The 25,374-nt window shown below is 47.9% G+C and overlaps 1 protein-coding gene across 4 annotated transcripts in view; it reads left to right on the forward strand.

Moving 5' to 3' along the window:
• The window catches only part of TGFBR3 (transforming growth factor, beta receptor III), a 200,850-nt gene extending 178,662 nt beyond the window's left edge, over nt 1-22,188 (forward strand). For 2 of the 4 annotated variants that reach the window (XM_021088719.1, XM_021088720.1), the window contains 3 exons: nt 6,299-6,340; nt 8,921-9,028; nt 18,831-22,188. In XM_021088719.1, the coding sequence (XP_020944378.1) occupies nt 6,299-6,340; nt 8,921-9,028; nt 18,831-18,949 (269 nt within the window). In that variant the 3' untranslated portion in view covers nt 18,950-22,188. 4 annotated transcript variants of the gene reach the window in all.

The raw sequence follows: 25,374 nt of genomic DNA on the forward strand, positions 1-25,374 counted from the left end.
GCTGCTTAAACGTTCAGTAGTAGAAGATGACGCTGGTGGTAAAGTGCTGGTGACGGCGGTGATGACCGAGATGGTCTAACGTTGACTGAGCATCTACCCGGAACAAGGCCTGGGCTGACTGCTTCCTGCGTATAATAGTATTGCAGGGGGAGGGCGAGGCAGTGGGAGGGCCCGGGAATTGGGGGTTAATAGATGCAAACTATTGCCTTTGGGATGGATTAGCAAAGAGATCCTGCTGTACAGCACTGGGAACTCGATCTAGTCACTTAGGACGGAGTGTGATCGTGGGAGAACAAGAATGTACACATGTAGGTGTGACTGGGTCACCTTGCTGTACAGTAGAAAATTGCCAGACCCCTGTAAATCAGCTATGAGGGGGAAAATAAAAATCATTAAAAAAAAAAAATAGTGTTTCATCCACCCGGCCCCTCTGTGAGGCAGGTGTAGTGTAGAGCAAAGCTGAGTGACTTGGCCAAGGTCACGCCACATATAAACAAGCGGTGGCTCTGAGATTCGGATCCAGGAAAGTTGATTCCGGAGCCTGTGCTCCGGTCTAACGTTGACTGAGCATCTACCCGGAACAAGGCTCTGGGCTGACTGCTTCCTGCGTATAATAGTATTGCAGGGGGAGGGCGAGGCAGTGGGAGGGCCCGGGAATTGGGGGTTAATAGATGCCTTTGCCTATTAAAGCCTTTGCCTCGTCCTCGGTGGAGGGAGATTCTAGTTTCTAATAAAAACTGCAAGCAGCGTAGCCATCCACCCGCTCATCCCATCTTCCCGCCCCTCCCGTGTTCACGCCAGGGCACACGAGGTGGCACCCAGACGACGGGCAGTAACGCACTGAAAAGCAGACGAAGAATCTTAGGAGGAAAGTCTGTTCCCTCCAAAGGGTTAAGATGTTGGGAAACATGGAGACTGTTTTAAGACGTGTTAGAGTTCAGGAGGACTCGATTTTGTGACTTTGAATTGTCACTCGCCCCAAAGCCCAGGAAACACGAATAGTTAATGCATATGATGGTTTATGGCAAAACAATTAAAATAGTTGAGGTGGTGCCATCCTATCATATTTTCTGAAATATTTTGAAGTACAGGCATGTTAGGGCTGTTTGCTTGGGGTGCTGTGACTCTTTTTACAGCACTTGAGAGCACCTGGGCTTACATAATAAAAATGATTACACCACGTCAGCGATGATTTTTTTTTTAAACGGTGAAAAAGTCATCACTTCTCTGAAATTTAGCACACATGTGCAAAAAAAAAAAAAAAAAAATGGGCACAAAGGAACATCCCCCAATGTGCCATGATTTATATGCAATCTATAATTCTTAGCAAGGTAAGTGTTCAAAATCCTGACTTTTCTCCATATTTCCAGCACATAACTTTTTAAAAATTAAAGCGTGCTCAGGATAGCACCTGGCATATCATGGGGACGCCATAAATGTCACATTTCCTTTCCTTCCTCTAACGTCTCAGCCAAACTAAGGTTTTTTTTTTTTTTTTGGTGAGGGGGGCAGGATTAGAAGGGAGTGGAAGGGAAAGTTGTGAATGTCAACTGGAAATTAATCCAAGAGAGGCGTTGCTTTTTGGAACACATTTGATTTTTCCAGAACAAAAATACACTAAAGCACCAGCTAGGTCTTATCCTCAGGCTGAGGTAGAGATGAGGGGAGCTGAGGAGAAAGATGCTAGAAATGCCTAATTAGCAGACCAAGACTTTTATCTCTACCCCGTAAGGGAGAGGCATCATAGGGATTTTTTTTTTTTTTTTTTTTGTCTTTTTAGGGCCACACCCGAGGCATGTGGAGGTTCCCAGGCTAGGGGTCAAATCGGAGCTGCACCTGCCAGCCTCAGCCACAGCCATAACAACACCAGATCCAAGCCACATCTGAGACCTACGCCACAGCTCCCGGCATCGCTGGATCCTTAACCCACTGAGCGAGGCCAGGGATCAAACCTGTGTCCTCATGGATCCTAGTCAGGTTCGTTTCTGCTGAGCCACGATGGGAACTCCGTAGGGGTTTTTTTTAATTCAATGTGCTTTACAGTTTGAAAATTTTTTACTTTCGAAAATGTCAAATATAAACAGAAGTAGAATACTAGAATGAACTCCCACAAACCCTTCATCTGGTTTCAACATTATCAGTTCATGGCCAGTTTTGTTTTATCCCTTCCTGTCCCTGGATTGTTTTGAAGGAAACCCTGACATTTCATGTTATCGGTGCCTGTTCCAGTATGCACCTCCAAAAGCTGAGACCCCCTCACGAGATCTCCAGTAGGAAACCCATCGATGCTTCCCTTAGGAAGACGGCGCTGAAAGCGTCGTGGAGGTGGAGTCGCTAGGATCTTATGCAAGAATAAGATACACGTGACCTTTATGGTTATTTAGTCCCAAAATGTTTCTTGAGGTCCTATTATCCGCTAGGTGTGTCATAAGCAGATTTCCTTATTGCTGAGGCCTTTGCAGTCTAATGCACGACTGATGCTTTGGGGCTGGACCACTCTTTGCTGTGGGGTGTTGTCCTGAATCATAGGCTGTCCAGCAGCATCTCTGGCCTCTACCCGCTAGATGTCCTTAGCAAACCCTTCCACCTCCGGCTGTGCCAACCCAGATTGCGTCTGGACATTTCCAGAGGTCCCTTGTGAGAGGGGAGTAGGCAAAATCACCCCCAGGTGAGAACCGCTCATGTAGTAAAATCATATGCAGAAAAGTGAACAGGCGATTGCCGTGAGTACCGCAACTACCGAAAGAACCCAGAGAAGGGAGTCGTTTACAGCGCAGTTCGGGTTGCTAAGAACTGCGTCTTCCATGGCCTGCACAAGGTTTATCTCCCCACCCTTCCCTCTGGGCCACATACCAATAGATGTGGGCACCAGGTAGACCCCTCATTTCCTTGTGGGCCTGCCCAATCCTGCCATGCTCAGGAGAACGGAATTGAAAGCTGGAGGCCAGAAGCTGAGGTCCGTTCCTCGTGCACAACCCCAGAATAAACCTTTAGGAAAACCACGCCTGACGATCACAGGAGGGGAACCTTGGTTCTAGAGGCAGAGACCGAAGTTTGCTCGGCGTATAGGAAAAGATTGAACTCAGCGTGCTGGTGATGGTTTGTTCTTTCTGTAAAGAAATCTTTATTGTTAAAATTCTCTTTACAGCCACAGCTAGGATTCCTTCCTTACCGTCTTACCCTAAACCAAAAGTAAATATCGCGCTGTCCACTCTTTTCCTCTCGGCATGCCAGCTCGATTAGAGGGTTCCGGTGGGGATCCAACTATTTTCGTTCTACTCGGGTTATTGGGAATTTTGGAACGCAACTGCTAGAGGATAAAATCCGTTAACCTCGGTTCTGCAGCTTGTGCTTGTTATTGTTGCTGCACAGAGATCACGGAGGAACCTCAGCCCTGGGGAAATATGCAAGAACTGGTTCTGCTGAGGCCTGGGAGAAGGCCCCTCTTTGGGGTGGGGTAAGAGGATTAGGTCATCACGTGAAGCCATTAGGAATTTTAAAACAATTCCGTCTATCACAGAGGCCTTGCTGTAAAACCTACCTTCATACATATGTGCGGTCTTCTGGGGGGGGGGCATTATTTAAAAGCCTTGGGGGTTCTGAGTGCCAGGGTTTAGCTCTGGGTGCTTGTTTGGATGGAACGCTTCCCACAAGTGTGTGTATTTCTCGCATGAGGAACGCTAGAGAGACCTTTAAGTGCCTTTGAACTTAGTTCAGCCTATCAAACCACTACTTCTTGAAAAGAGGAGCATTTTGTGGCTAGAGACCCCTCCTTCATAGGACTCTTGGGAGTTTAAAATGAGAAAATGTAAGGGAAGCTTTTGTCGATTGTAAAACACTGTACGACTGTGCAAGTGTAAGGCGTCCCTGTTGTCACTTTCTTGCTGCCAACGAGGCAGTCTCTCGTGTGTGTTGTGTAGTTGGTGTGCGTTCTGCATTCTGAAAGAGACTTTCTTAAAAACACACAATCATTTTAGCTTTCTTAGTCATCTGATCTAAGTCTCACTTTCAGGTATCTCCTAATCCCAGGGCCACCACGCCGCACAACTCCAGGGGGCGCCATTCAATTGGCGTGGCTGTGATTCCTCTGCTGGCATTCCTTCCCCTAGAACTAGACCTGCTACCTCATGCTGCAGGAACGTTATCAACTAGCTGACACGGTTCATGCTGAGATTTCCAATCCCATCCGGCTTCTTTAGTTTTACAAACGTCCATTCAAATGCTGCAAGTTTGGGGTCAGTTTCTCACAAAGTCCTTTTGCTTCACTGTGGGTTCCAGCACAAGGTGTGTGTTCCTTCTTTACTGAAGGAAAACGGAGATGAAAAGAGACACTAAACACTTATCACTTTTAAACTCTCCAGAGCAGGGCAGGGGCTGTGCCAGGGCTCAGCACGCTCTTTCTATAAAGGGCCCGATGGTGAATATTTTCAGTGTGTGGCTTATGGAGTCCCTGCCTCAGCGATGTAGCTGCTGCTGCAGAATGAAAGCAGCCATGGAGGATATAGAAGGAGTGTCGTCATGTTCAAATAAAGTTTTACTTACGGAATTGATTTGAATTTCTTATAATTTTCGCATGTCATAAAATATTATTTTAGGAGTTCTCTTTGTGGCTCAGTGGTTAATGAACCCAACTAGGATCTATGAAGACGTGGGTTCATTCCGTGGCCTCGCTTAGTGGGTTAAGGATCTGGTGTTGCCATGAGCTGTGATGTAGGTCGTGCGGCTCAGATCCCTCATGGCTGTGGCTGCGGTGTAGACCAGCAGCTGTAGCTCCGATTTGACCCCTAGCCTGGGAACCTCCATGTGCTGCAAGTGTGGCCCTAAAAAGCAAAATAATAATAGTATTTTGATTTTTTTCAGTGACTTAAAAATATAGAAGTTATCTGTAGTTCACTTATACAGAACTAAGTGGTAGGCAATGCCCTGCTCCCCCTGGTCTGTGACGTTCTCAGCGTTGAGGGTGGCCCGTGGCACGTAGCTGTGCCCAAGGTGCTTCTCCACTGGCGCTTCCCCAGCTAAGGACAGAATGACACTCCCAGCCAGTTTCGAGGCAGAATCTGGAATCTTGGGTCAGGCCCGCCCTGATGCTTCCCAGCTGTGACCTTGGGCTAAGTCCCACAACGGTCTCAAGCTGCTCGTTTGTAAAATGGTGATAAGGCTTCTTGCCCTGCCTCCCGCGGGGGTGGCTGAAAGCTCAGATGAGATCAAGCCCACTGTCTGAGCACAAAAGCTTTATGTAGAAATGGAAAGCACGCAGGCATTTTCATACTGTCTCATTCCAAACTTCCTCCGCTGCCTCCATGTTCAAAAAGTGCATCAGTCTAATCCTCCTTCACCCTGCATTTCTGGGAAGGCTGTTCTGTGCCAGGCTGAGTCCTGAGGCCACGCAAATGAGAAAGAAGCGAGAGAATCCCGGTGTGACGCTAGATGAAGGTGCATCTCTAACAGAGAGGGAGGGCGCCAGCAGAACTGGGGAGACTTGCCCTGCTGGGTGGCACCAGGTGGGGTGATGGGAGCGCCAGAGATGCCCTCCCCGGGAAAATGCCAATGGAGCAGGTCTCGGGGGTGGCTTGGAACTTGCAAGGACATGGAACTGCTTGGACAGTGGGGGGACTTCACCATGAGGAGCCCGGCCTGGGCGAGGAAGCCAATAGCAAGGGTGGCTGGAGAGCGGTGGGCAGAGGGAGGCAGACCTGGGTGCGGGCTCGAGCTGGACTTTTTCCCCATAAATGAAGGGAAGTCATTGAGCGGTTTAATCTGGGCAGCAGCATAGTCAGCTCTGGGCTCGGAAAAGTCAGCAGTAGTGGAGAAAGGACACCAGGCAGAAAAGGCTGTGAGGGTGCAGATGTGCCGCGAGAAGCCGAACCAGCGCACGACAGCACGGCGGTGGGAGAATGAAGACACTTAGAGCCCTCGGGTGCCTTCACATAAGACTTTTTTGAAAGTGGAGTAATATTGAAAACACTGGGGAAACACAGTATTTCAAGGTAGGGGACCCTTTTGTAAATCAATATAAAGGCATGTCCCCATGCACGAATTACCAGACTCCGATGCCTTAGGTTGAGGCATTTGCCTTCAGAAATCAAGCTGGAGAAACCAAGGACAGGGCTTAAAATTTCTGAGTCCTCCCTGGTGCAGTCTTTATATCCAAAGATGACCACTGAGTATTCCTAACAAACAGAAGTCTTACCAACCGAGGAGTGTCAGCCTCTGCTGCAATGTGGATAACCTTTTACTTAAAAACTCAGTTCCTTTGAAAAAAAATCAGAACGCATCGTGATTTATGTTTTTGTTTCAGAAACAGGTCCAAGCACGAAGGAATCGAATCCAATTTCTCCACGTAAGTCTTTATGCAACTGTTTCGAAATAAAGCCTCCTGGGCTTTCATAAGAATGAGTTGGTTATGGAACGTTCGCCAGACTTGGAGGTTTGATAAGGAGACTTCTGCTCTCATTCTCTCTCACTCCCCCCCTTTTTTTCCTCCTCCTTTCTTTCTCCCTTCCTCTAACCTTCCTTCGTTCTTCTTTTCTCCTCTCTACCTTTGCCATTTTTAAAGATGAGCACGTGTGGACCCATGGCTGTGTGTCACCTTCATGGGAAGGGAGTGAATTTCTTAGTCTTAGAGAGACAAGGTCATGATGGGCCATCCTTACATGGGTTGCGACCTGAATGCATTACACAGAGCCATGGGACTGTTGCGCTTTGTGTCATTAAGGATTTCTAGCTGCTCGGAGGAGAGGCTAACGGAGCCCGTGGCTATACCTTAAGACAACCACGAGTCCCAGGGGTGTGGAGAGAGGGCTTCTAAGACCAAAGGAGCGACCAGCTGCAACAAAATGATACGCTGGAGATGATCTGGGCCAGGTTCATTTCTCTCCGCAGAAGAGCACTCTGACCCAGAAGTACTGAAGTGATTTCCCTATGGTTATGACTGGCCCTGAGGCAGGGCTAGAATCTGGGCTTTCTGGCTGCACGCCCAGAGCTCTTCCAGATAATGTTGCCTCGTTTTTTTTCTTCTCTAGGACTTTCCGGATTAGTCTCCATGGCTGACCCCATCCCGTACACATAGTGGGCAGTCTGGAGAGTTCCTTCATGCTGAGTGCCTCATCACCCATTCTCTGAAGTATATTCTTCCGCAGTATCATGGGGCGGTCTTGTGAACCCTGAAAGAGATGCCTGAGGGCACCTTCTTCCGTAGTCGCCAATCCGAGTCTCGGGGTTGACACCTGCGTCTGCAGACATTTAGAAAGTCTTCCCCAGAAACTTGTCATCATGACCCACTTCTGTGCCTGTAGACTGGGAAGACAAGTCCTCTTTTAATCCCTGTCCTGCAGACTCGATTAAATGAGACGGAAGGCTTGGGTCATCTTCACCTCCGTGGAGTCTTCCCAAGCTTCCTCCCTCTGAAGACTCCAACGCCTTTTGGATGCAGCAGGTGCAACAGGGCTGTCCCTTTTGCTAGAAGTCAAATGAACACCAGAGGGCACGGGGCTGGAAGCGTAGGGACCAGAACTTGGGGATGTGGATCCCCCAGAATCTTCTCCGAATCCTCCTTTCCCGAAGGAGAGCCTCTGAGCGCTGGCGCTGCTCGGGGCTCAGACTTGTCTCCAGCTGGGTCCTCCACGCAGAGCTGAGAGGCAGAGGGATGGCGTTCGCCGAGAGATCAGCTGGAGCCCCTCCGATGAGCGGAGAGGACGCAGACACAGGGTGGAAACAACGGAGATGCTGCCCCCCCATTTCCCTGACGGGAGAGAGAGACCTTAGAAATTCTACTCCCCCGAGAACCTCGCTCCCTTGGAAACGGGTTTTTCCTTTTTATAAGTGATTCAAAGAAAGTAGCTCTCTTAAACGAAAGGAAATGTTTTATTTCTGTGCCTGGAATTAATTTCACATGCAAAAACCTTTGCCAAATGGAGGAACAATTGGTTCTATTTATGTTTTGCTGACCATAAAATTGACATCGCTCCCCACTGAGAAATATTTCCGTTCTCCTCCTAGCAAGAGCAGGGTTGGAAAAAAAAAAGTGTTAAAAAGCAGCTTGTGACACAATAGGTGGCTGTCGAGATGGAGGATTGAATGTGAGGAGATGGGTGACACGTGATGATTCGTAGGAACGCTCGATCCTTATGTGCTGTTCTCTCCTTCTCACCGTCTTCCTTCCTGTTGTCTGTCATCCTTTTAAATGTGCACGAAAGTAGGTTTGCAAAGAATTTGAACCGTGTTTTTTCTGTAGCGCCTCACGGTTGGAGGTGTTCCATGAAGAAGAAGCAATGAATCACATTTTGATCTTGAAAATTCTCCTTATTTTCCTAAGGTGGTTTTGTTTTTGTTTTTGGTCTTTTTAGGGCGCACCTGTGCATATGGAGGGTCCCAGGCTAGGGATCTAATCGGAGCTGTAGCTGCCAGCCTTGCCAGAGCCACAGCAACGCCAGATCTGAGCCACATCTTCGACCTACACTACAGCTCACGGCAGTGCCGGATCCTTAACCCACTGAACGAGGCCAGGAATCGAACATGTGTCCTCATGGATGCCAGTCAGATTCGTTTCCGTGAGCCACGAGCCGCGACGGGAACTCCTCTAAGCAGCTTAACCTCTGAATTTGCAAGCTGCTTTTTCATTCAGATGGTAGGTCCTCAGATGGAGGACCACAGACTTGGGATTTTTACAGCGGCGACACGTGTTTTAATAAGTCTGTGGCTCGAAATAAATTTCAGACTTGGGGATCTCTTGGAAATCTGAGAGTTTCATTTTTCTTTTGCGAAAGTATCTGCAAACTACACACACAGTGACTTTAACATGTCCTCCTCCTGTTTTATGAGTCACTTCTCATCCTTTCTGACTTCCTTGTGAATGAAATGTCGGGTCGCGGGGTGTGATGCCGACGGACTCAGAGCGTGCCTTGGTTTCTCTTCGTTGCAGCGATTTTTCATGGTCTGGACACACTCACCGTGATGGGCATCGCGTTCGCAGCGTTTGTGATCGGAGCTCTGCTGACGGGGGCCTTGTGGTACATCTACTCTCACACAGGTTAGTGTGGCCGCGGCGTTGGAGTGGCTGCACCCCGTGTCTCCGCCGCACTGGGTGGCTGCTTGGTGTTCGGCGGCACGGGTGAAGGGATGCGGGAAAAGGGACTTCATCCCCACTCGCTTCACATCTCTGCCTTTGGCACAAACGGGGTTTTGTGAGAATTTAATTTCCTTTGAGCAGTTTTAGGAAAGGAAGGTTTGTGTTCATTGCATTGAGGTGGTGCAGACGTTTCGCTCCTAATGAAGCTATTTTGTGGTTAATTAAAGAAAGCTAATGTAGACAAACTGGAAACAGCGAGCGAAAGCTAAAGGCTTCAGAACAGACACATCACTGGCAGGAAGTAAAAGAGGGAGGCAAGATTTTCTTAACTTTCAGCACCTTATGTGCCAAAGGTGCTGAGCGCTGTCCACTAGCAGCCCCCATCAGTGGCGTACACCACAAGTTCTTGACCTTTTAAAAACCCATCCCGTGTCCTTTCTGATAAACTTAAAATTCTCTTGTCTTTATAGAAAGTTACTTACATTTTCAAAATATATCCTCATACATTATAAATAGGTAAAAATGGTAAAATGGGAGTTCCCGTTGTGGCTCAACGGTTAAGAACCCAACTAGTATCCATGAGGATTTGCGTTCCATCCCTGGCCTCGCTCAGTGGATTAAGGATCTGGCGTTGCCGTGAGCTGTGCGGTAGGTCACAGACGCGGCTCGGATCCTGCATTGCTGTGGCTCTGGCGGAGGCCGGCAGGTGCAGCTCCCATTCGACCCCTAGCCTGGGAATCTCCATATGCCGCGGGTGCGGTCCTAAAAAAAAATGGTAAAAACAAAGCCCTTTGTCTTCCAGTTATGCTCTTCCACTCCTAAAAGGGCTCCTGTGCCTTTCTCCTTGCCTCTTACCCCCTGTCCCCATGTGGAAACATTCTGGCCTGAGTAGAGAACCTGCACCAGCCCCGAGACAGAGGGCAGCCAGGCTCAGGGAGCCTGTGGGGCACTGGGGAGGAGCCAGTGGACTTGCCTCTTCCTTCAGGGCCTTGCAGATGTGGGATGGACAGACATGTACTCTGAGACATGTCCAGCAAGCTAGTTGGCACCGCCCGTTCCTGGGTGCTTGTCGTTTACACTGTGAACTAGGTAAGCCGCTGGAGACAGATCAGTGAGCGGCCAGTGGTGGCCCAGACCTTCTGCTTAGAATTGCGTTGCTTCTCCATGGATCCAGCGTCTGCCCAATCTTTGGCCTTCCCTTGGGTTGTCCAGCCATGGCCAGTGAAGCCGTGACTGCTGGCGAGGGAAGAGAAGCACTGAAGGGCATCTTGAGAAATCGTGTCTTTCATTGTATTTTATTTTTGGCTGCATCCATGGCATGTGGACGTATCGGAGCCATGGATCAAACCCACGCCGTGACAGCATTGGATCCTTAACCCATTGAGCCACCAGGGAGCTCCTGAGTCATCAGATCTGAATCCTCATCAGAATCTTTCCTTCAAATTCTGCATTGTCCCACGGAGTCATTCTGGAGTGTGGCAGAAGGAGGGGAATCACCTCTTTGGTGTCACACAGTCCCCGGCAAAGGTTTGGGAGGGTTAGTCCTAGGGCTCTGAGTCCTCAAACTGTTGTCCCTAATCGGCAGCCGTGGACTAAAGTCTAGCTGGTTGGGAAACAGTGCGGGTTTGGACTGTGCGGGTTCCCGCACGCGTGGCTGTTTCTCGGGAGTGGACCCTGCGGGACAGCACACACACAGCCCGATGGACACGGAGAGCGGCCGGTAAAAGGTACATGCGGGTCAACTCCCGTGTCGGTCAGGGGTCACCTGCGTATTTCAGTGAGCGCGAGGAAGAGAGCCTCTTCCGTGTAAGCCTCTGAGGGTCTATGAACATCCGTTAGGCAGTTTAGGAATTTCCTTTCTCAGGAACAGCTTATATAAGCCCCAGAGGGGACAGGCTTTCCCGGAGCAGCATCTCAGAGTAAATGATCTTGTCCCTGGAAGACCGACACATTCGAATCGCAAACTCACAGCTCTTTGCAGCATTTCCTGAGCTCCCGCATGGCTGTAAGGGGCTAGGGCTCTTGGCAGCTTAGGCAGAACATGAGGAATGAACTGGAAGGTGCGCCAGTGGCGTTCCCTGGTTAAGGACCTGCTGTTGTCTCTGCTGTGACTCGTCACCTCTGTGGTGCCGGTTTGATCCCCGGCCCAAGAACTTTTGCATGCTGGAGGTACAACCAAAATAAATAAATGAATAAATAAATAAATAGATGCATTTTTTAAAAAAGAAAGTACTCCAAGAAGACCCTCCTGGCCCTGAGGCTTTTCTTTGGGGTGGTCACCCACGGGTGCTTCCCACATACCTGCTGGGCCGTGCCTGGACTTGGTTGTAGAGCTGCACCCCAAACCCTAGAAGCTCATCTCGGGCCAGCAGGCCAGAGAACCAGGTCCAGGCGGAAGAGGGCGGCCAGGTGGCACTCACGATGGGAACACACCCACCCAACTCCCTCGAGTAATCCCAGACTCGCATCCACGCTCACAAACCTGGTTTTACGGCACATATTGCTGCTCATTAAATTCCGAGGTGTGTTGGGGGTTCCTGCTGTGATGTAGGGGCTTAAGGACCTGACTGCGGTGGCTTGGGTTGCTGTGGAGGCACAGGTTCCATCTCCAGCCCGGTGCAGTGGGTTAAGGACTCGGTGTTGCTGCAGCTGTGGTGAAAGTTGCAGCTGTGGCTGAATTCTGTCTGTGGCCCTGGGACCTTCATGTGCCATGGGTGTGGGGAAAAAAAAAAAATCCAAGGTGCATTATTACTGTTCTCTTTGCCCCCCAACCAGAGACTTAAGGAGGAGTTTTTAAGTTTTGTTAACATAGAAATAGGTCTGTCGATAGATTCAAAAACAAAAACAAAACCCCAAGACTCTTCTTGTGATGGCTTCCTACAAAATAAATTATGCTGATTTGGAAGCTAAATGGTTTATAGATACAGTCACGTGGGCCCTAAACCTCTTAGTATCACATATGATAACTGCTTCAAGTGTCCTCTTTTTTTTTTTTTTTTTTGTCCTTTGTCATTTTAGGGCCACACCTGCGACATATGGAGGTTCCCAGGTTAGGGGTCGAATCAGGACTGTTGCCGCTGGCCTATACCACAGCCACAGCAACACCAGATCCGAGCCACGTCTGTGACCTACACCACAGCTCATGGCAACGCCAGATCCTTAACCCGCTGAATGAAGCCAGAAATCGAACCCGCAACCTCATGGTTCCTAGTTGGATTCGTTTCCGCTGCACCACGATGAGAACTCCTCAAACAACTTTGTATTAAAAGCTGTAGCCCCTGGTTCATTGTAACAACTGCTCGTAAGGCGTGCCAGCCTCATGCAGGCAGGAGAGAGGCTCGCCTCAGGATCAGGTGGTGGTTTCCCATCCAGAACCCCTTCGTTGCTTACCTGGGTCAGCTCGCAGCATGTTTAGATAAAAGAGAGAAGATCACAGTGCAGTGGCCAAAGGCAAGAGGTGTCTATACACACACTGACTCAGTCCATTCAGCTCCACAATAATCTAAGCTGTGCAGCTCAGACCTTATCCGGTATGTTTAGGGTTTAGGCAGCACCTGCCTCTGTGGCCAACACAGTCCTTATCTTAGACCACTTCCCTCTTCTGCTTTCCCTTCCACCTGCAAGAGCACAGGGCACAGAGCAAGCCGCAGGTGTGGCCTGTGGAGGCCTCTTTACATACTGGCTTGGGTGTCAGTCCAAGGAAGCCACGTCCTTCCTTTCTTCTATGACAGCTTGCAGCACATAAGGGACACTTTCTTAAGGCTATATTCACTTTCCAAGATTCATTCCTAAATCTGACAGTTTCCACGAGGATGGTACAGGGAGGAGGGCCAGTCAGGGTAGAAATGGTGCCGAAATGGAACCACGGCACCTTTAAGCTGCCAGGAACCTCGCTAGGTCAGGGGTCCCTAACCTCGAGGGGACTCATGAAGGTCCCCAAAGTCATGTGCAATATTATACCTGTTATTTATTTATTTATTTATTTTTTGAGCAAAGGAGTGAAAGCATTTATTTTTATTTTTTAAGAAAACGTTTTAGTTTTATCACAATGTGCACATAGTTTAAAGGCTGTGATGAAAAGTACGGGTCTGCTACTGCCCCCACGCCTTTTTCTCACCCCCAGAGCACCACCGTTTTGGACTCTTAGCTAACCTCTTGGACATTAATCCACATCTCTAAATAACATGAATATATCACTACTTCCTGGCTTGTCAGTTTTAGGTCTTTTCTGCCAACCTCTTACTATGGAAAATGAAAATTTAGTTCTCTTTCACCCCTGGGCCCCAATTATACATGCATGCCCTTTTCTGTCCCCCTTTCCCTGCCCCCCGCCCCCCATCATCCTCCATGTAGAATTACACTGAAATTTTTGTTAGACCGGCATTTCCTGTTTTCATTATCATGACTGCCTAAACACTAATCACCGCTTGGACGTGTGGTATAATAGTATTGTTTCTCCTGCATGACTTCCAGTGTTCCCTAGAATTAATCACTGTCTCTCCCTCCACCTCCTATTCCCTGGGTTTTATATATACTTGTCACACATTCATTTGTCACCTCTCTGCCAGGTGTCTCCCTCTCCTCTTACACAAACACGTTCAGACGTCAGGTATTCTACTAACGCATTTTCCTCACTACTTGTGAGGTGTGGTTGTCCTGGGCCCTGTATCCCATGCCTTTCTTCCTCTCAGTTTAAAGGGAGCAAACAATGTAAGAGGTAAATGTTTTTCACACCTTGCATGTCCGAAAATAGCCTCATCTCATACAACACTAGGTAGATAGTTGAGCAAGGTATAGAATTTTAGATTGTAAATAATTTTTCTTCAGAATTTTGAAAGCACTCCTCACTGACTTTTGGCACTGAAGATTGCTTTTGGGAAATTCAAAGCCATTCAGATTCCGGACCTGTTTTGTTTTGTTTCTTCTTTCTGGAAGAAACTTTACAATGATAGTGCTTGATTCAGGTGTATTTTCATACATTATGCTGGGCATTAATTGAACCTTTCAGTCTAGAAACTATGGGCTTCATTTTTTAGCTTTTTTTTAGAATTATTTACTTTGTCTCACCCCTATTTTCTCTGTTCTCTTAGTCTAGAAATCATTTTCTTTGAAAGTTGAACTTCTTGAATCATCCTCTAACTTTCCTTCTCTATTTTCCATCTTTTTCCTATCTTTATTTTCTAGGAAATTTCTTCATCTTTATCTTTCAGTTTCTTATTGTATTTTAAATACTGCCTTCAGATTTTTTAATCCCAAGAAAGTTTCCCTGTGAATTAAAAAATATATATTCTATTCTTGTTTAATGGGTGCAATATCGTATCTTCCTGAAAATATCTATATGGCATTATTTCAAAATGGGGATGTTCTGAGCTGTGGGTGGGACACGTTGATGGTGAGTTTCCTTTTGGGTCATCTGGCTGGGCCTTTTACTGAGGAACTTGTGGTATCACATCTTTGGATCTTTCCTCTTGAGCTCCTGAGGTTTTCTATGAAATAGGTTTTCCTGTTTCCTCCATGGAAGATACAGATCCGGCTGTCAGCGTTCAGTGTTCAGGTGTTGGGGCGGGGGGTGGGGGGGGCAGAAATGGGTCCATAACGTGTAACGTGTAGATGTTGATTTAATCCTTCTCTGTCATTGTGGTTCCCTACCCTCAATTGTGCTGGTGTTGGTTGTTCCTGGAACCCTGGTTTCAACCTCGTCAGAGAGTAAGGTCCTGACTTCCTCTCGGATGAGGGAGGGGAGGGTTCCACCACCCTGGTGTAAAGAAAAGGGATTTAGAGAATTACAAAGTTCCTCCAGGCTCCCAAATGTAGTCTAAGTGAAGAGAGTCAGAGCAGAAAGATAAACTAGGTGAGAGGCTAAGTCCCAGGGGCCAGGAGATGCAGCTGGAACAAAGGGGAGCCCTGCTGGGACTGGAAGGAAGGCAGAATCCACACTTTTCACCCACGGGCTCAGGTTAAGGTAAAGCAAGATGCCCACAGAGAACCCAACCGCGGCTGTGAGCAGGTTGGCCGAACTGCAGGAATGTGGAGAGGAAATGGGAGCTGGGACATTCTGAAAGAGTTTTAATTCCTGCCTCGGAAAAAAATTTTCCCTTTCTTCATAACTTATAACTGCATCTAATGCATTCCTCCTGCAGAGATGTGCCTACAAAAGGAAAGTCTTTTAGCTTGAAAAGTGAAGAGGGGCAGGTTTTGAAAACAACTAGTGATTGGAAGCGTCTCTAGGTGCAAGGTGGTCTGATTCACTCTGTCCCTGGAGGGAGCTTGGGAAATAATCGCAGTTAGGATATCAAGAGACAGAGACAATAATCAGTACAAAATTGCAACCACCACGCAGAGGAGAATATCTTTGTTAGCTCTGCAGCATCCAGTAATATTAAGTCTAAATCACCCCAAGCATACGGTTTCCAATCCAGTGCTTAACTATCTCCAGGAAAGTCCATAAATTCCCTCTGTAACTAACCAGTCCGCATAATCAGCAAGTTGTCTTCTGTGTGATCCAAATCCCTGCCACTGCACTGCCATTTAAAGTCATTTCCTCATGTTCTGCCCTCCAGGGAGAACCCAAACAGCTGTCTGCTCCTCTTTGTCATAATCCGCTGTGGACAGTATTTGCAAGCTGTCTGCTTTGGGCTGAATAACCGAGATTCCTCTCACCTGTCTTTGAACCTCCTCTCCTGTAGTTTCCCCAGGGAGCTTCTCCAGTTATTCACATCTTTCGTAGATGAAATTTCTTCCCCAGGACCTGCTGCACCGAAAGCCTCAGGGCTGAGGATCCAGTTGTAAGGTCGATTGCCGACAGGTGGCAGGACGTCAGATCTGCACAGCTCCGTGCAAGCCGGAGAGGGGAACAGTCACCCCTTAAAATGTGTATGTTTTTCTTTCTAAGAGCATCTCTGGCAATGTCCAGGCCAGCCACAGGCTAATAGGTGACCTGGGTGGCAAGAGGCCTTGTCCTCCCAAGTGTCCAGTGTACTGGCTGCCTCCTCCCTCGGTCCCCCTCTCTCCCCCCACATGCCTCTTCCTCAGCGGTTGAGCTGTTAGGAGCAAAGCGTGAACACGGACCACACTTCTGATGGCCACCTTTGCTGTTTAGGAGCGAGGGGCCTTCCTCGCACGCCTTGCATTCGCTAAGTGGGCCTGCTCTGCTAGCCCTGAGGTGCTCCCTGCTCAGCGTCCCCAGAAGTAGGCTGGTTGGATTTGTCACCCAGGGGATATCTCAGAGAAAGTCAGCGCTCCAAGAAACCAGAGGTCACTGTGATCGAGAGCAGACAACCAGAGGACCCAGCTCGGAAAGCCTAAGGGACTCCACTGGCTTTTTTAAGCAGTGACATTTGCACATTCGACTTGCTTTCTCAGGGAGAGTTTTTCTGTAGCGCCACTCGCAGCTGACGATGAAAGGACTTTTCTTAATTCCTCAAACGGTGAAACGTGTTTAGCAACTTGGTTGTAGTGACACAGCTTATGTCTCACACGGGACAGAGCCACAGAGCTAGGGGGTCTTTTCAACATTTCCAAGCAGATTCTCAGACAAAGCTCGTCCTTGGCACACGGTTGGCGCCACGCCAGTAGATTATGAGGTTAAGCTGACTTGACCACCCCGTGAAGGGTACCCCGCAGTCTTGAGGGGGGGGCTTTTTGTTGTGTGTTGCGGGGTTTCGTTTTGGGCAGTGTTTTGCCTCAGCAGCCCAAGGCTTTCCAAAGCTCTGGAAGTTGAAAGACCTTTTAATGGGCCGTGATTAAAATAAACTGACATGGCAACAAATTATATTTGGCAAATAGACATCGGAAAGCAAATATTCAGACTTCCTGGACAGGGAGTAGCACTGGCACTTTTCCCGAGTGTGGAGAATCAGGCGCAGGGCAGATTCGGGATGAGACAGACTTGTGCGCTGTCAGCAGAGGAGCCAAGGCCACCTTGCTTCGGCTGCGCTCAGGCCGCAGAGCCCAGGCGAGCCAGCGGGGACTCCTGACCTCCCGCTTTTCCGATGGATCCTCTGTTGCCAGCGGCAACGATATTTTCAACACGTGCTTCACACGCAGCCACGTGAGTCCCGCTCATGGATCACGTGAGAATCCAGCTGGGTGTGGACCAACCCCCGGGTTGTAAGGCAGTTGAATTTTTTCAGTCTATCACGAGTTGCTCCAGTCTCTGGAGGCTTGGGGGTGTTTGGGTTTTGTTGTGTTTTATGAGTTGCAGGGAGGTTTTTGGGGGTGGTGGTGTTTTGTTTGTGTGTTTGTTTGGCGGACCTCAGAATTCAGAATCGCGAACAGATTTGATTTCCTTCTAGAAATGAAGTTGCCCCCTCTGGGGAAAGTGGGTTCCTGGCACAAAGTCCCCGTCCCTGAGGCAGCTTTCCTGCCTTTAATCACACACACACAGACACACACACACAGACACACACACACACACACACACACACACACACACGAAGGGCAGGGGGCAGTGCGGGGAAGGGTGCAACACACAGGCGGCCAGCAAAAGAGGAGGGGAAAGACAGCGCTGCTCTGCCTCCGAGGCGTGTCGTTGACCGGCTCTGGCCCCGCATCCCGCATCCCGCAGACCCAGGGCAGATGCGGGAGCGCGTGCGGCCCCGAGCTGGAGGCGTGTAGCCGTGCGGTGCAGAAGAGGGGCGATGAGGAAGCCTGGAACCAGACCGAGAGGCCGGAGCCGGTTCTTGGTTCGGGGAGCTGCTGTTTGGCAGAGGCTCTGAGGGCCCCCACGGGGACTGTGGAAGGGCCCGGCCTGATCCCGGCTGCCAGGGCAGGGCCTTGCTGCTGGGTTTTAACCCGGAGGCCAGAGGCTTGCTTATCTGCAGGTGATGGCTGTGTTCTCGAGCCTGACAGGAAAGAGGAGGCCGAAGCACACACAGGCCGGGCCCCCCTCCGGGGCTTCCTGCACGGTGGGGCAGGGGTGTGTGTGGTGTGTGTGTGTGTGTGTGTGTGTGTGTGTGTGTGTGTGTGTGTGTGAGGGTTCTGCTTTGACTTTTCAAAGCAAATGCAGTGTTGCCCCGGAGGGCCTGCTCCCTTCTCCCCACCTGAGCCGTTCCTTGAGGGCGGCCCCGAGGCCAGTTTCCTTGAAGGAAAGGTGACTCTGGAGCCTCTTGCAGACCAAGTGCAAACCACAGGTAGTGAAAAGGGTGTGCTCATGTGCCAGGGGACCCTCAGGGCGGAGGGTGTTGCCTGGCCACCACCATCCCCCTGTGGAGCAGCTACCCCTTCAGCAGAAGCTGCTTCTGGGGGCAGGTTCCTCACGCCTCCGTTTCCCAGGCAGGTGCTGTGCTGGGCACACAGCGCGCTCTCTGTGGCGCTGAGGGCAGAATCCAGCGTCGCCAGCCCCGTCCTGACCGAGGCCGTTCAGAAAGAGGCCTCCGATTGCCCGGGTTCTCTTATTGCAGCTTGAAGGTCTCACCTCCAAAGCCCACGGTACCTTCAGGAGAGCTGGTTTCTGAACACCGGTGCTGGGCCGTGGCTCTTCCAGGGTGGTCTCACCCAAATCCCGGGGACCTGTCCTCAACCACCGGGGCTCTTTGCCCCCAGAACTGTCTGTCCATTGGCTTGAAAACCGTCCTCTCTGCCCCGTGGCAGAGGCTTTAGAAACCAAAGCGAGTGTACCAACCCACGGAGCAGCCTTAGGGTGTCCAGCCGTCTGGTCCAGTTGCTGTGCCCACGGTGGCGAGAGCATCCGCGAAGGTGGTCTTTCCAGAAACGCACACATGTGACCCGCGTCTCTCTCGGCCCTGTCCTTTGTTAACTGCAGGAGACAGCGCAGGAAGGCAGCCCGTGCCCACCTCGCCGCCAGCCTCGGAGAACAGCAGCGCGGCGCACAGCCTGGGCAGCACGCAGAGCACCCCCTGCTCCAGCAGCAGCGCCGCCTAGCCCGCCGCCCGGATGCCCGCGCGTCCCCGTCGAGAGCCAACGGCAGTGGAACGGGCACCTGCTGTGCTCACCCCCCTCCCAGGGCGAGGCTAACTACGACCCCGGGCTTCTGTAACACCCTAGATCCATATGAGAAAGCTAAGGTGGTGGGTTTCTCCACCAGCCCCTCACAGGCCTGGGGCTTTCAATGTGAAACGCATGCCAGTTCTTAAAATGCTGCTTTGTCCAGGTAAGAACATCCATAAGCTGGGGCCCTGCGTTTGACTCGGACGCAAGGAGCTGGTAAAAGTGTAACAGCCAGGTCGTAGAACCAGGGAGGGGAAGTGGCCCAACACTCTCTTATAACCAACGGAACCAAGGCGTAAAACGAAAGAAGCGTGGCAAGACTTTCCGCGTGTGTCCCTCCCCGGCTCCTTTGCACCTTCTGGATGCACACATCCCACCTTGCTGGCACACGGGTGGGGACCCGTGTGTCGGCTCGATGGCTGCAGCCCTGGCGGGCTGCATCCTGACACACAGCCAGGTGACATTCCTTTCGTGCGCCCTGGGCCAAAACCAGCGCCCGGCGCCATGTCCGTTTCCTCCTCCCCGCCCTCCTGTACCCACTGCAGACACGTCTGAATGCAAATTTTGTATTTCTTTATAGGCTTTGGGAAAGCGAAAGTGGCCCACATCGGGGACTGCAGATTCATGCCCATTTATGACATTGTGTTCTAATAAATGAATGTATCCATGGGGGCACCATTCAGCTGTAAAGTCAAGGAGGAATTTGCACAGTGATGGACGTGCCAGTCCAAGTAGGTAATTTGTCATCTGGCACATTTGTTTTCTCAGTTGAAGAGAAAATTCCTTCCCGTTTTAAATATCCTACCCTTTCAGAGTTGGAATTTATTCTTAAATATTTTTGGGAGAATTAGTGTTTCCCCGCACAACGCGTCAAGCGTTTGAATAGACTCTTTTGTAGAAACCAAGCTCTTGTAAGATGCCAACGCATGGCAGATCCTTTGGGATTCCAGTTGGTTATCTGAACAGTGTCACCAGCTCTGCCAAGAAAGCCGTGAGGTATGGCAGAGGGCCCTCTTTGGGATTACTTTCCTTCTTTGCTTAAACGTATTCCCCAAACTCAAAAAGGATTTGAGGTGAATTTTAATTAAAATGGAATAATACGATGCCACTTTGCAGCTAAAATAAGCTCAACTGGTACCTCTCTGTTAAAAAAAAAAAAAAAAAAAGAATGTCCATCCCGTATCATTTGCTACCGAAGGTGGCTTCATTGCAAGCAAACGTTATTCTTTTCCCAAAATTTCCCCAAACAAGAATTCTACAAATAGAATTCTACCCTCAAATATTCACAAGCAAAGCCAACTGCTCTTAACACAGGACGATGTGCCTGTCCTGCGAATGGATGCTTAAGTAGGCCATGCTGATGCCACCCAAGACCCGAGGGCAGTGTCTCCAGGGCACATCAGCAGGTGGAGATGGACAACCACTGTTAGCGCATCCTAGGGTAACACTCTGAGCGACTGACCTACAGACATTCAGCCCTACAATTTTCACCAAAACGATGGAAGGCCACCATTTCCAGGCTATCGGCATTGGTCGTTTTGCAGATTTCCACAGACAGATGAAGATGTGCCATTAGAAAAAACTTTCCCTTCAGTTAGTATTTTTTTTAACATAAAGGTATGGGGTGGGGGACTAGATTACGCTACCTGTGTTTGAAAATAATGCGCTTTGCCTAACCTTCAGCAGAATGTATTGTGTTAGCATAGTCTATGTATAAAAAAGTTTAAAGATGTCTTCAAAGAAGACTAGAGTCTTTAAGTCACGTATAGCTATATTTTACTACAAAAATCTGTGTATAAAGATATATTTAAGTGTTTTAGATAAATTTAAGTTACTCCATATGAAATGTTTAATTTCAGTTACTGTGAATTATTTTGAACAGTTCTTTGCTTTAAAAACAAACAAACAAAAAAAAAACCCTTTCCATCCTTAAAATGAAAATTAGCTCTTCAGAGGTATTAAAAGATTCAGTTCTGAGATGGACAGGGTTAAAACCTTTTGTAATATATTTAAATGTATATTTTTGAGAGAGATGCTACCTTGCCAATGATTTAATAAATAATTTTAAATTAACTTACAAATTTATGGATACATACCAAAAGATTTTAAAAGAAAGAGAGAGAAGCAATCATCCTTTATTTGTTCAGGTCTTAACTCTCCAGAATATTCTTCAGATCAAGAAATCTGTGTCCGTGAAAGCTGATCCCGTGTTAATTGGAGAGTAAATGTTATTCAGTACTTCTGAAATCATTTCTAAAAAGTTAACATTAAAAAAAAAAAAGGGTTTTCTCCATAGCTTCTGAGGATAGCTTCATACATCACAGTTTTAATACAAAGTATAAGCTCTACTTTATAACACGTCTGCAAGTTTCTTTAAAACTGTTATATTCCAGTTAAACTTCTCTGTCTGCAGTCTTTCGTTACCTCTGCAGGCTACCCCCCTTCATGTGCAGAGGCCACTTTGTTTGGTTTGTTTGATGCTAAAGCTATTGTCGTGATGCTGTAACCCCAAAGGCAGATTATCTGTGTCATATCCTATGGCTCCTCACCGCGTGTTTACCAGCTGTTTCTCTGTATTTGAAAAGTCAGATTCCTTCTGTTGAAGCTGTCTCTATAGCATTTTCTAAACAAAACAACAACAAAAAAGGTCTTTTCCTTGTCTGTAATGAGCTTGTAAACCCATTTTCCGTGTGTGTTCTGGGGTGGGCATGGTTGAGTGTGTGTGGGGGCACTGGTGTGCCAGTCTTTTTGTACCGTAACTACCTCATGGGTTGAGTGATGGTTGCACTGCTGGTTGTGATAACAGAGCACATTTTGTTGGGTGACTGGTGTGTGTGATTTTTTTTTTTTCCTGTTTGTTTTAGCTGGGGGTTGTTCATGAAACTGACAGATGTTTTTCTAAAAAGGACTATTATCAGTTTCCAAATACAATACTTCTCTCTTCTGGTTTTTCCTGAATGAGCCTGATTTTGTTGCTGTTTTTCATCGCCGATGAGGGTAAAAAGAGTACCCTTAAAAATCCCTGTGGCCAGTTTGAACTCCCCTCTCGTACGCTTTTCGCTGTTCAGTGTGTCGGCAATTTTGTGGCCATGCTTAGATGTATAGTTTTGATAACCACAGTTTTAAGTCCTTTATCAAATGTGCATAATAAAAAGATATATATCAATTATTAATATGTGTCTTGTTTGGTCGTCATTAAATTCTGCCCTCAGGCTGCTAGAACCCTTTCTCTTTGTGCCTTTCTCTGAAATTTATCAACCGCGTAACTGGGAGGAGGAGGGAGGGGCAGGGCTAAGCAGTGCCCGGGCTGGACAGACCGGCGGGGGCACGCAGGAGCTGCCACTCTTCTCAGAAAAATGTGGCAGGAAACCTGGAAGTGGGCGTCAGCCCTGGACCCCATTCAGGGCTTCCTGTCAATCTCCTAGAGGCAAGGAAAGAGAAAAAATATGTATTTTGGATCTACTGTTTCCTCCAAAAACTGCAGCGCTGCTTCCAGCATTTTCTATTGGTTCGGCATCACCATGGACCAGCTGCCTAAACCAGAAACCTGGGAATTAATCTAGGCTGGTTTTTTGGACTCTCAACCCCTCGAGGTAATAGATCCAAGTTTTCCTACCTTATTTTAAATTTCTTTGTTTAAGGAGTCCATGCCCTTTTGTTGTTATGACCTCTAAAGTAATTACTTTTTTGCACCCGTAGTTCCCGTTCCCATTGTGGTTCACCAGTAACAAACCTGACTGGTATCCATGAGGTCAAGCGTTCAATCCCTGGCCTCGCTCGGTGGGTTAAGGATCTGGTGTTGGCGTGGGCTGTGGTGTAGGTCGAAGATGCAACCCCTAGACTGGGAACTTCCAAATGCCATGGGTGGGGCTCAGTGGGTTAAGGATCCTGCGTTGCCTTGGGCTGTGGTATAGGTTGCAGATGCAACCCCTAGCCTGGGAACTTCCGTATGCCACAGGTGGGGCCCTAAAAAGACAAAAATAAAATAAAAATAAATAAATAAATGCAAATCATTGACATGAAGCCGTGAAACGCACCCCCAATCCTTGATTTAGAGAGAATAATGCTGACTTGATGATCTGTTCCCAGCCATTTCCTTTTGCTCATATCAACACATACATGTCACCACAATGCGTGAGATTTCATTCTAACACTTGCAACTTGCTTTCTCCGCACGGCGCATCTTCCTATCAGGCTTCATAAGATGAGCGCTCATCATTCCATTTGCCCTGGACTTGCCTTAAATTGCCGCAGTAAAACATGGCCATTAAAGGGGAAATAAAAAAGTTTTTGGTTAATGCTATTTTCCAGCCCTTCAGTCACTTCTCCGGAGGAACTGACAGTTTTTCTGTCTTTTTTGAACCCAAACGTATTGATGTAGGTTCACAGGAGAGGGATTTTTGTGGTTTACACCATATACGTACTCTGAAACGCCTTTTTTACTTAAGGGGTACCCTCCTCTAGTTGTCAGTATAGAACAAATACATGCTTTTTAATGGCTATATAATATTTCTTTTCTTCTTTTTTTTTTTTTTTTTTTTTGGTCGTCTTTTCCAGGGCCGTACCCGTGGCATATGGAGGTTCCCGGGCTTGGGGTCTAATTGGACTGTTGCTGCCAGCCTATACCACAGCTCATGGCAATGCCGGATCCTTAACCCCCTGAGCAAGGCCAGGGATCAAACCAGCAACCTCATAGTTCCTAGTTGGACTCATTAACCACTGAGCCACAACAGGAACTCCATTAACGGCTATAAAATATTTCATACAACGAATTCACCCCATTCCCTAGCGATGAACATTTAGAGGTGTTATTTTCAGAGGTCTGCCAATATACTCTGCTGCAATTAATATCCTCGTATGTGTGCCTGGCATTCCGGTACTTTAAAGCAAAAAAAAAAAAAAAAGAAAAAAAAAAAAAAGTGACAGAATCACAAAGAGAAACTGGCAAATTTATCACAGTAGAAGATTTTTATCACTCTCAAAATCGAATGAATCAAAAAATTTGGACTTGGAAGATTCAAACAATGACATTCAGCTTGATCGACTGGGCATACATGGAATCTGTGACCCCGAACTTGAGAACTTTATACGTAGGGAATATTTATAAAAATTGACCGCTACTAGACTCTGAGCCCACGTGGCTGTGGCTATGGTGTAGGCCAGCAGCTAGAGCTCTGATGACACCCCTAGCCTGGGAACTTCTATATGCCATAGGTGGGCCCTAAAAAATAACTTAAAATACAAATAAAATCTATACACAACAAAACAGAACAGAAAACTAAAAAAAAAAAAAAAAAAAAAAAAAAATGCTGCTAAGCCCAAATGGTTTTACAGATCAGTTCTACCAAGTAGTCTAAGAATTAATAATAGACAGTGCCGGGAGCACAGTGGTTCTTTTATTTGGGGGCAATAGCAGGTCACGGGGAATAGATTTTTGATGCCGATAAATAACCACATGGCTTTTTCTAAGGTTGTAAGAAATCGCAGGCTCCCCATCAGCCCCGGGCTTGTGGAAACAAAGCTTAGGCTCCCAGACTGTAGAGATTTGTATACTGGCTTTGCCGTTTGCTAGCTGAGCTATTTTCCTAATTAAAAAAAAAAAAAATTCTACTGCTTAGCCTTGTCGTGAATATTAAATGAGACAATCTCGTTAAGGCTGTATTCCCCATAATATCGCTTCATAAATATCATCTGCTATCTTTGATACCAGCATCCCTTGTTTTAAATTCTGCCAATCTGATGGTTGGAAAACTGTATCTATCTCCTTATTTGAATCTGTATTCTCCTCATAGTCTGTCAGTTTTAAGTTGTTATAAATGACTGGCCTTTTCCAGTCCCTTCTGCACATTTTTCTATTGAGTTTTATTTTCTTAATTTTCACATTAGGAGTTCCCGTCGTGGCACAGTGGTTAACGAATCCGACTAGGAACCATGAGGTTGCGGGTTTGATCCCTGGCCTTGCTCCGTGGGTTAAGGATCCGGCGTTGCCGTGAGCTGTGGTGTAGCTCGCAGACGCAGTTCGGATCCTGCATGGCTGTGGCTGTGGTGTAGGCTGGCAGCTATAGCTCCGATTCGACCCCTAGCCTGGGAACCTCCATATGCCACAGAAGCGGCCCTAGAAATGGCAAAAAGACAAAAAAGCAAAAAACGAAAAACAACAACAAAAACAATTTTCATATTAGTGACATTACATCACATATCATGTATGACCATTTTTTTTCTAATCTGTGATGATATTTTCATTCTGTTTATAAGAGATATTGCCAAGATAAAATGCTTAATTTCTGTGTAGCTGACTGTCAACATTTTCCTCTGGGTTCTGGGTTCTCTGCCTTGATTAGAGTCTCCCTCAGGACACG

Source organism: Sus scrofa, chromosome 4, assembly GCF_000003025.6.
Source record: "Sus scrofa isolate TJ Tabasco breed Duroc chromosome 4, Sscrofa11.1, whole genome shotgun sequence".
In the NCBI taxonomy this organism is placed as follows: Eukaryota; Metazoa; Chordata; class Mammalia; order Artiodactyla; family Suidae; genus Sus; species Sus scrofa.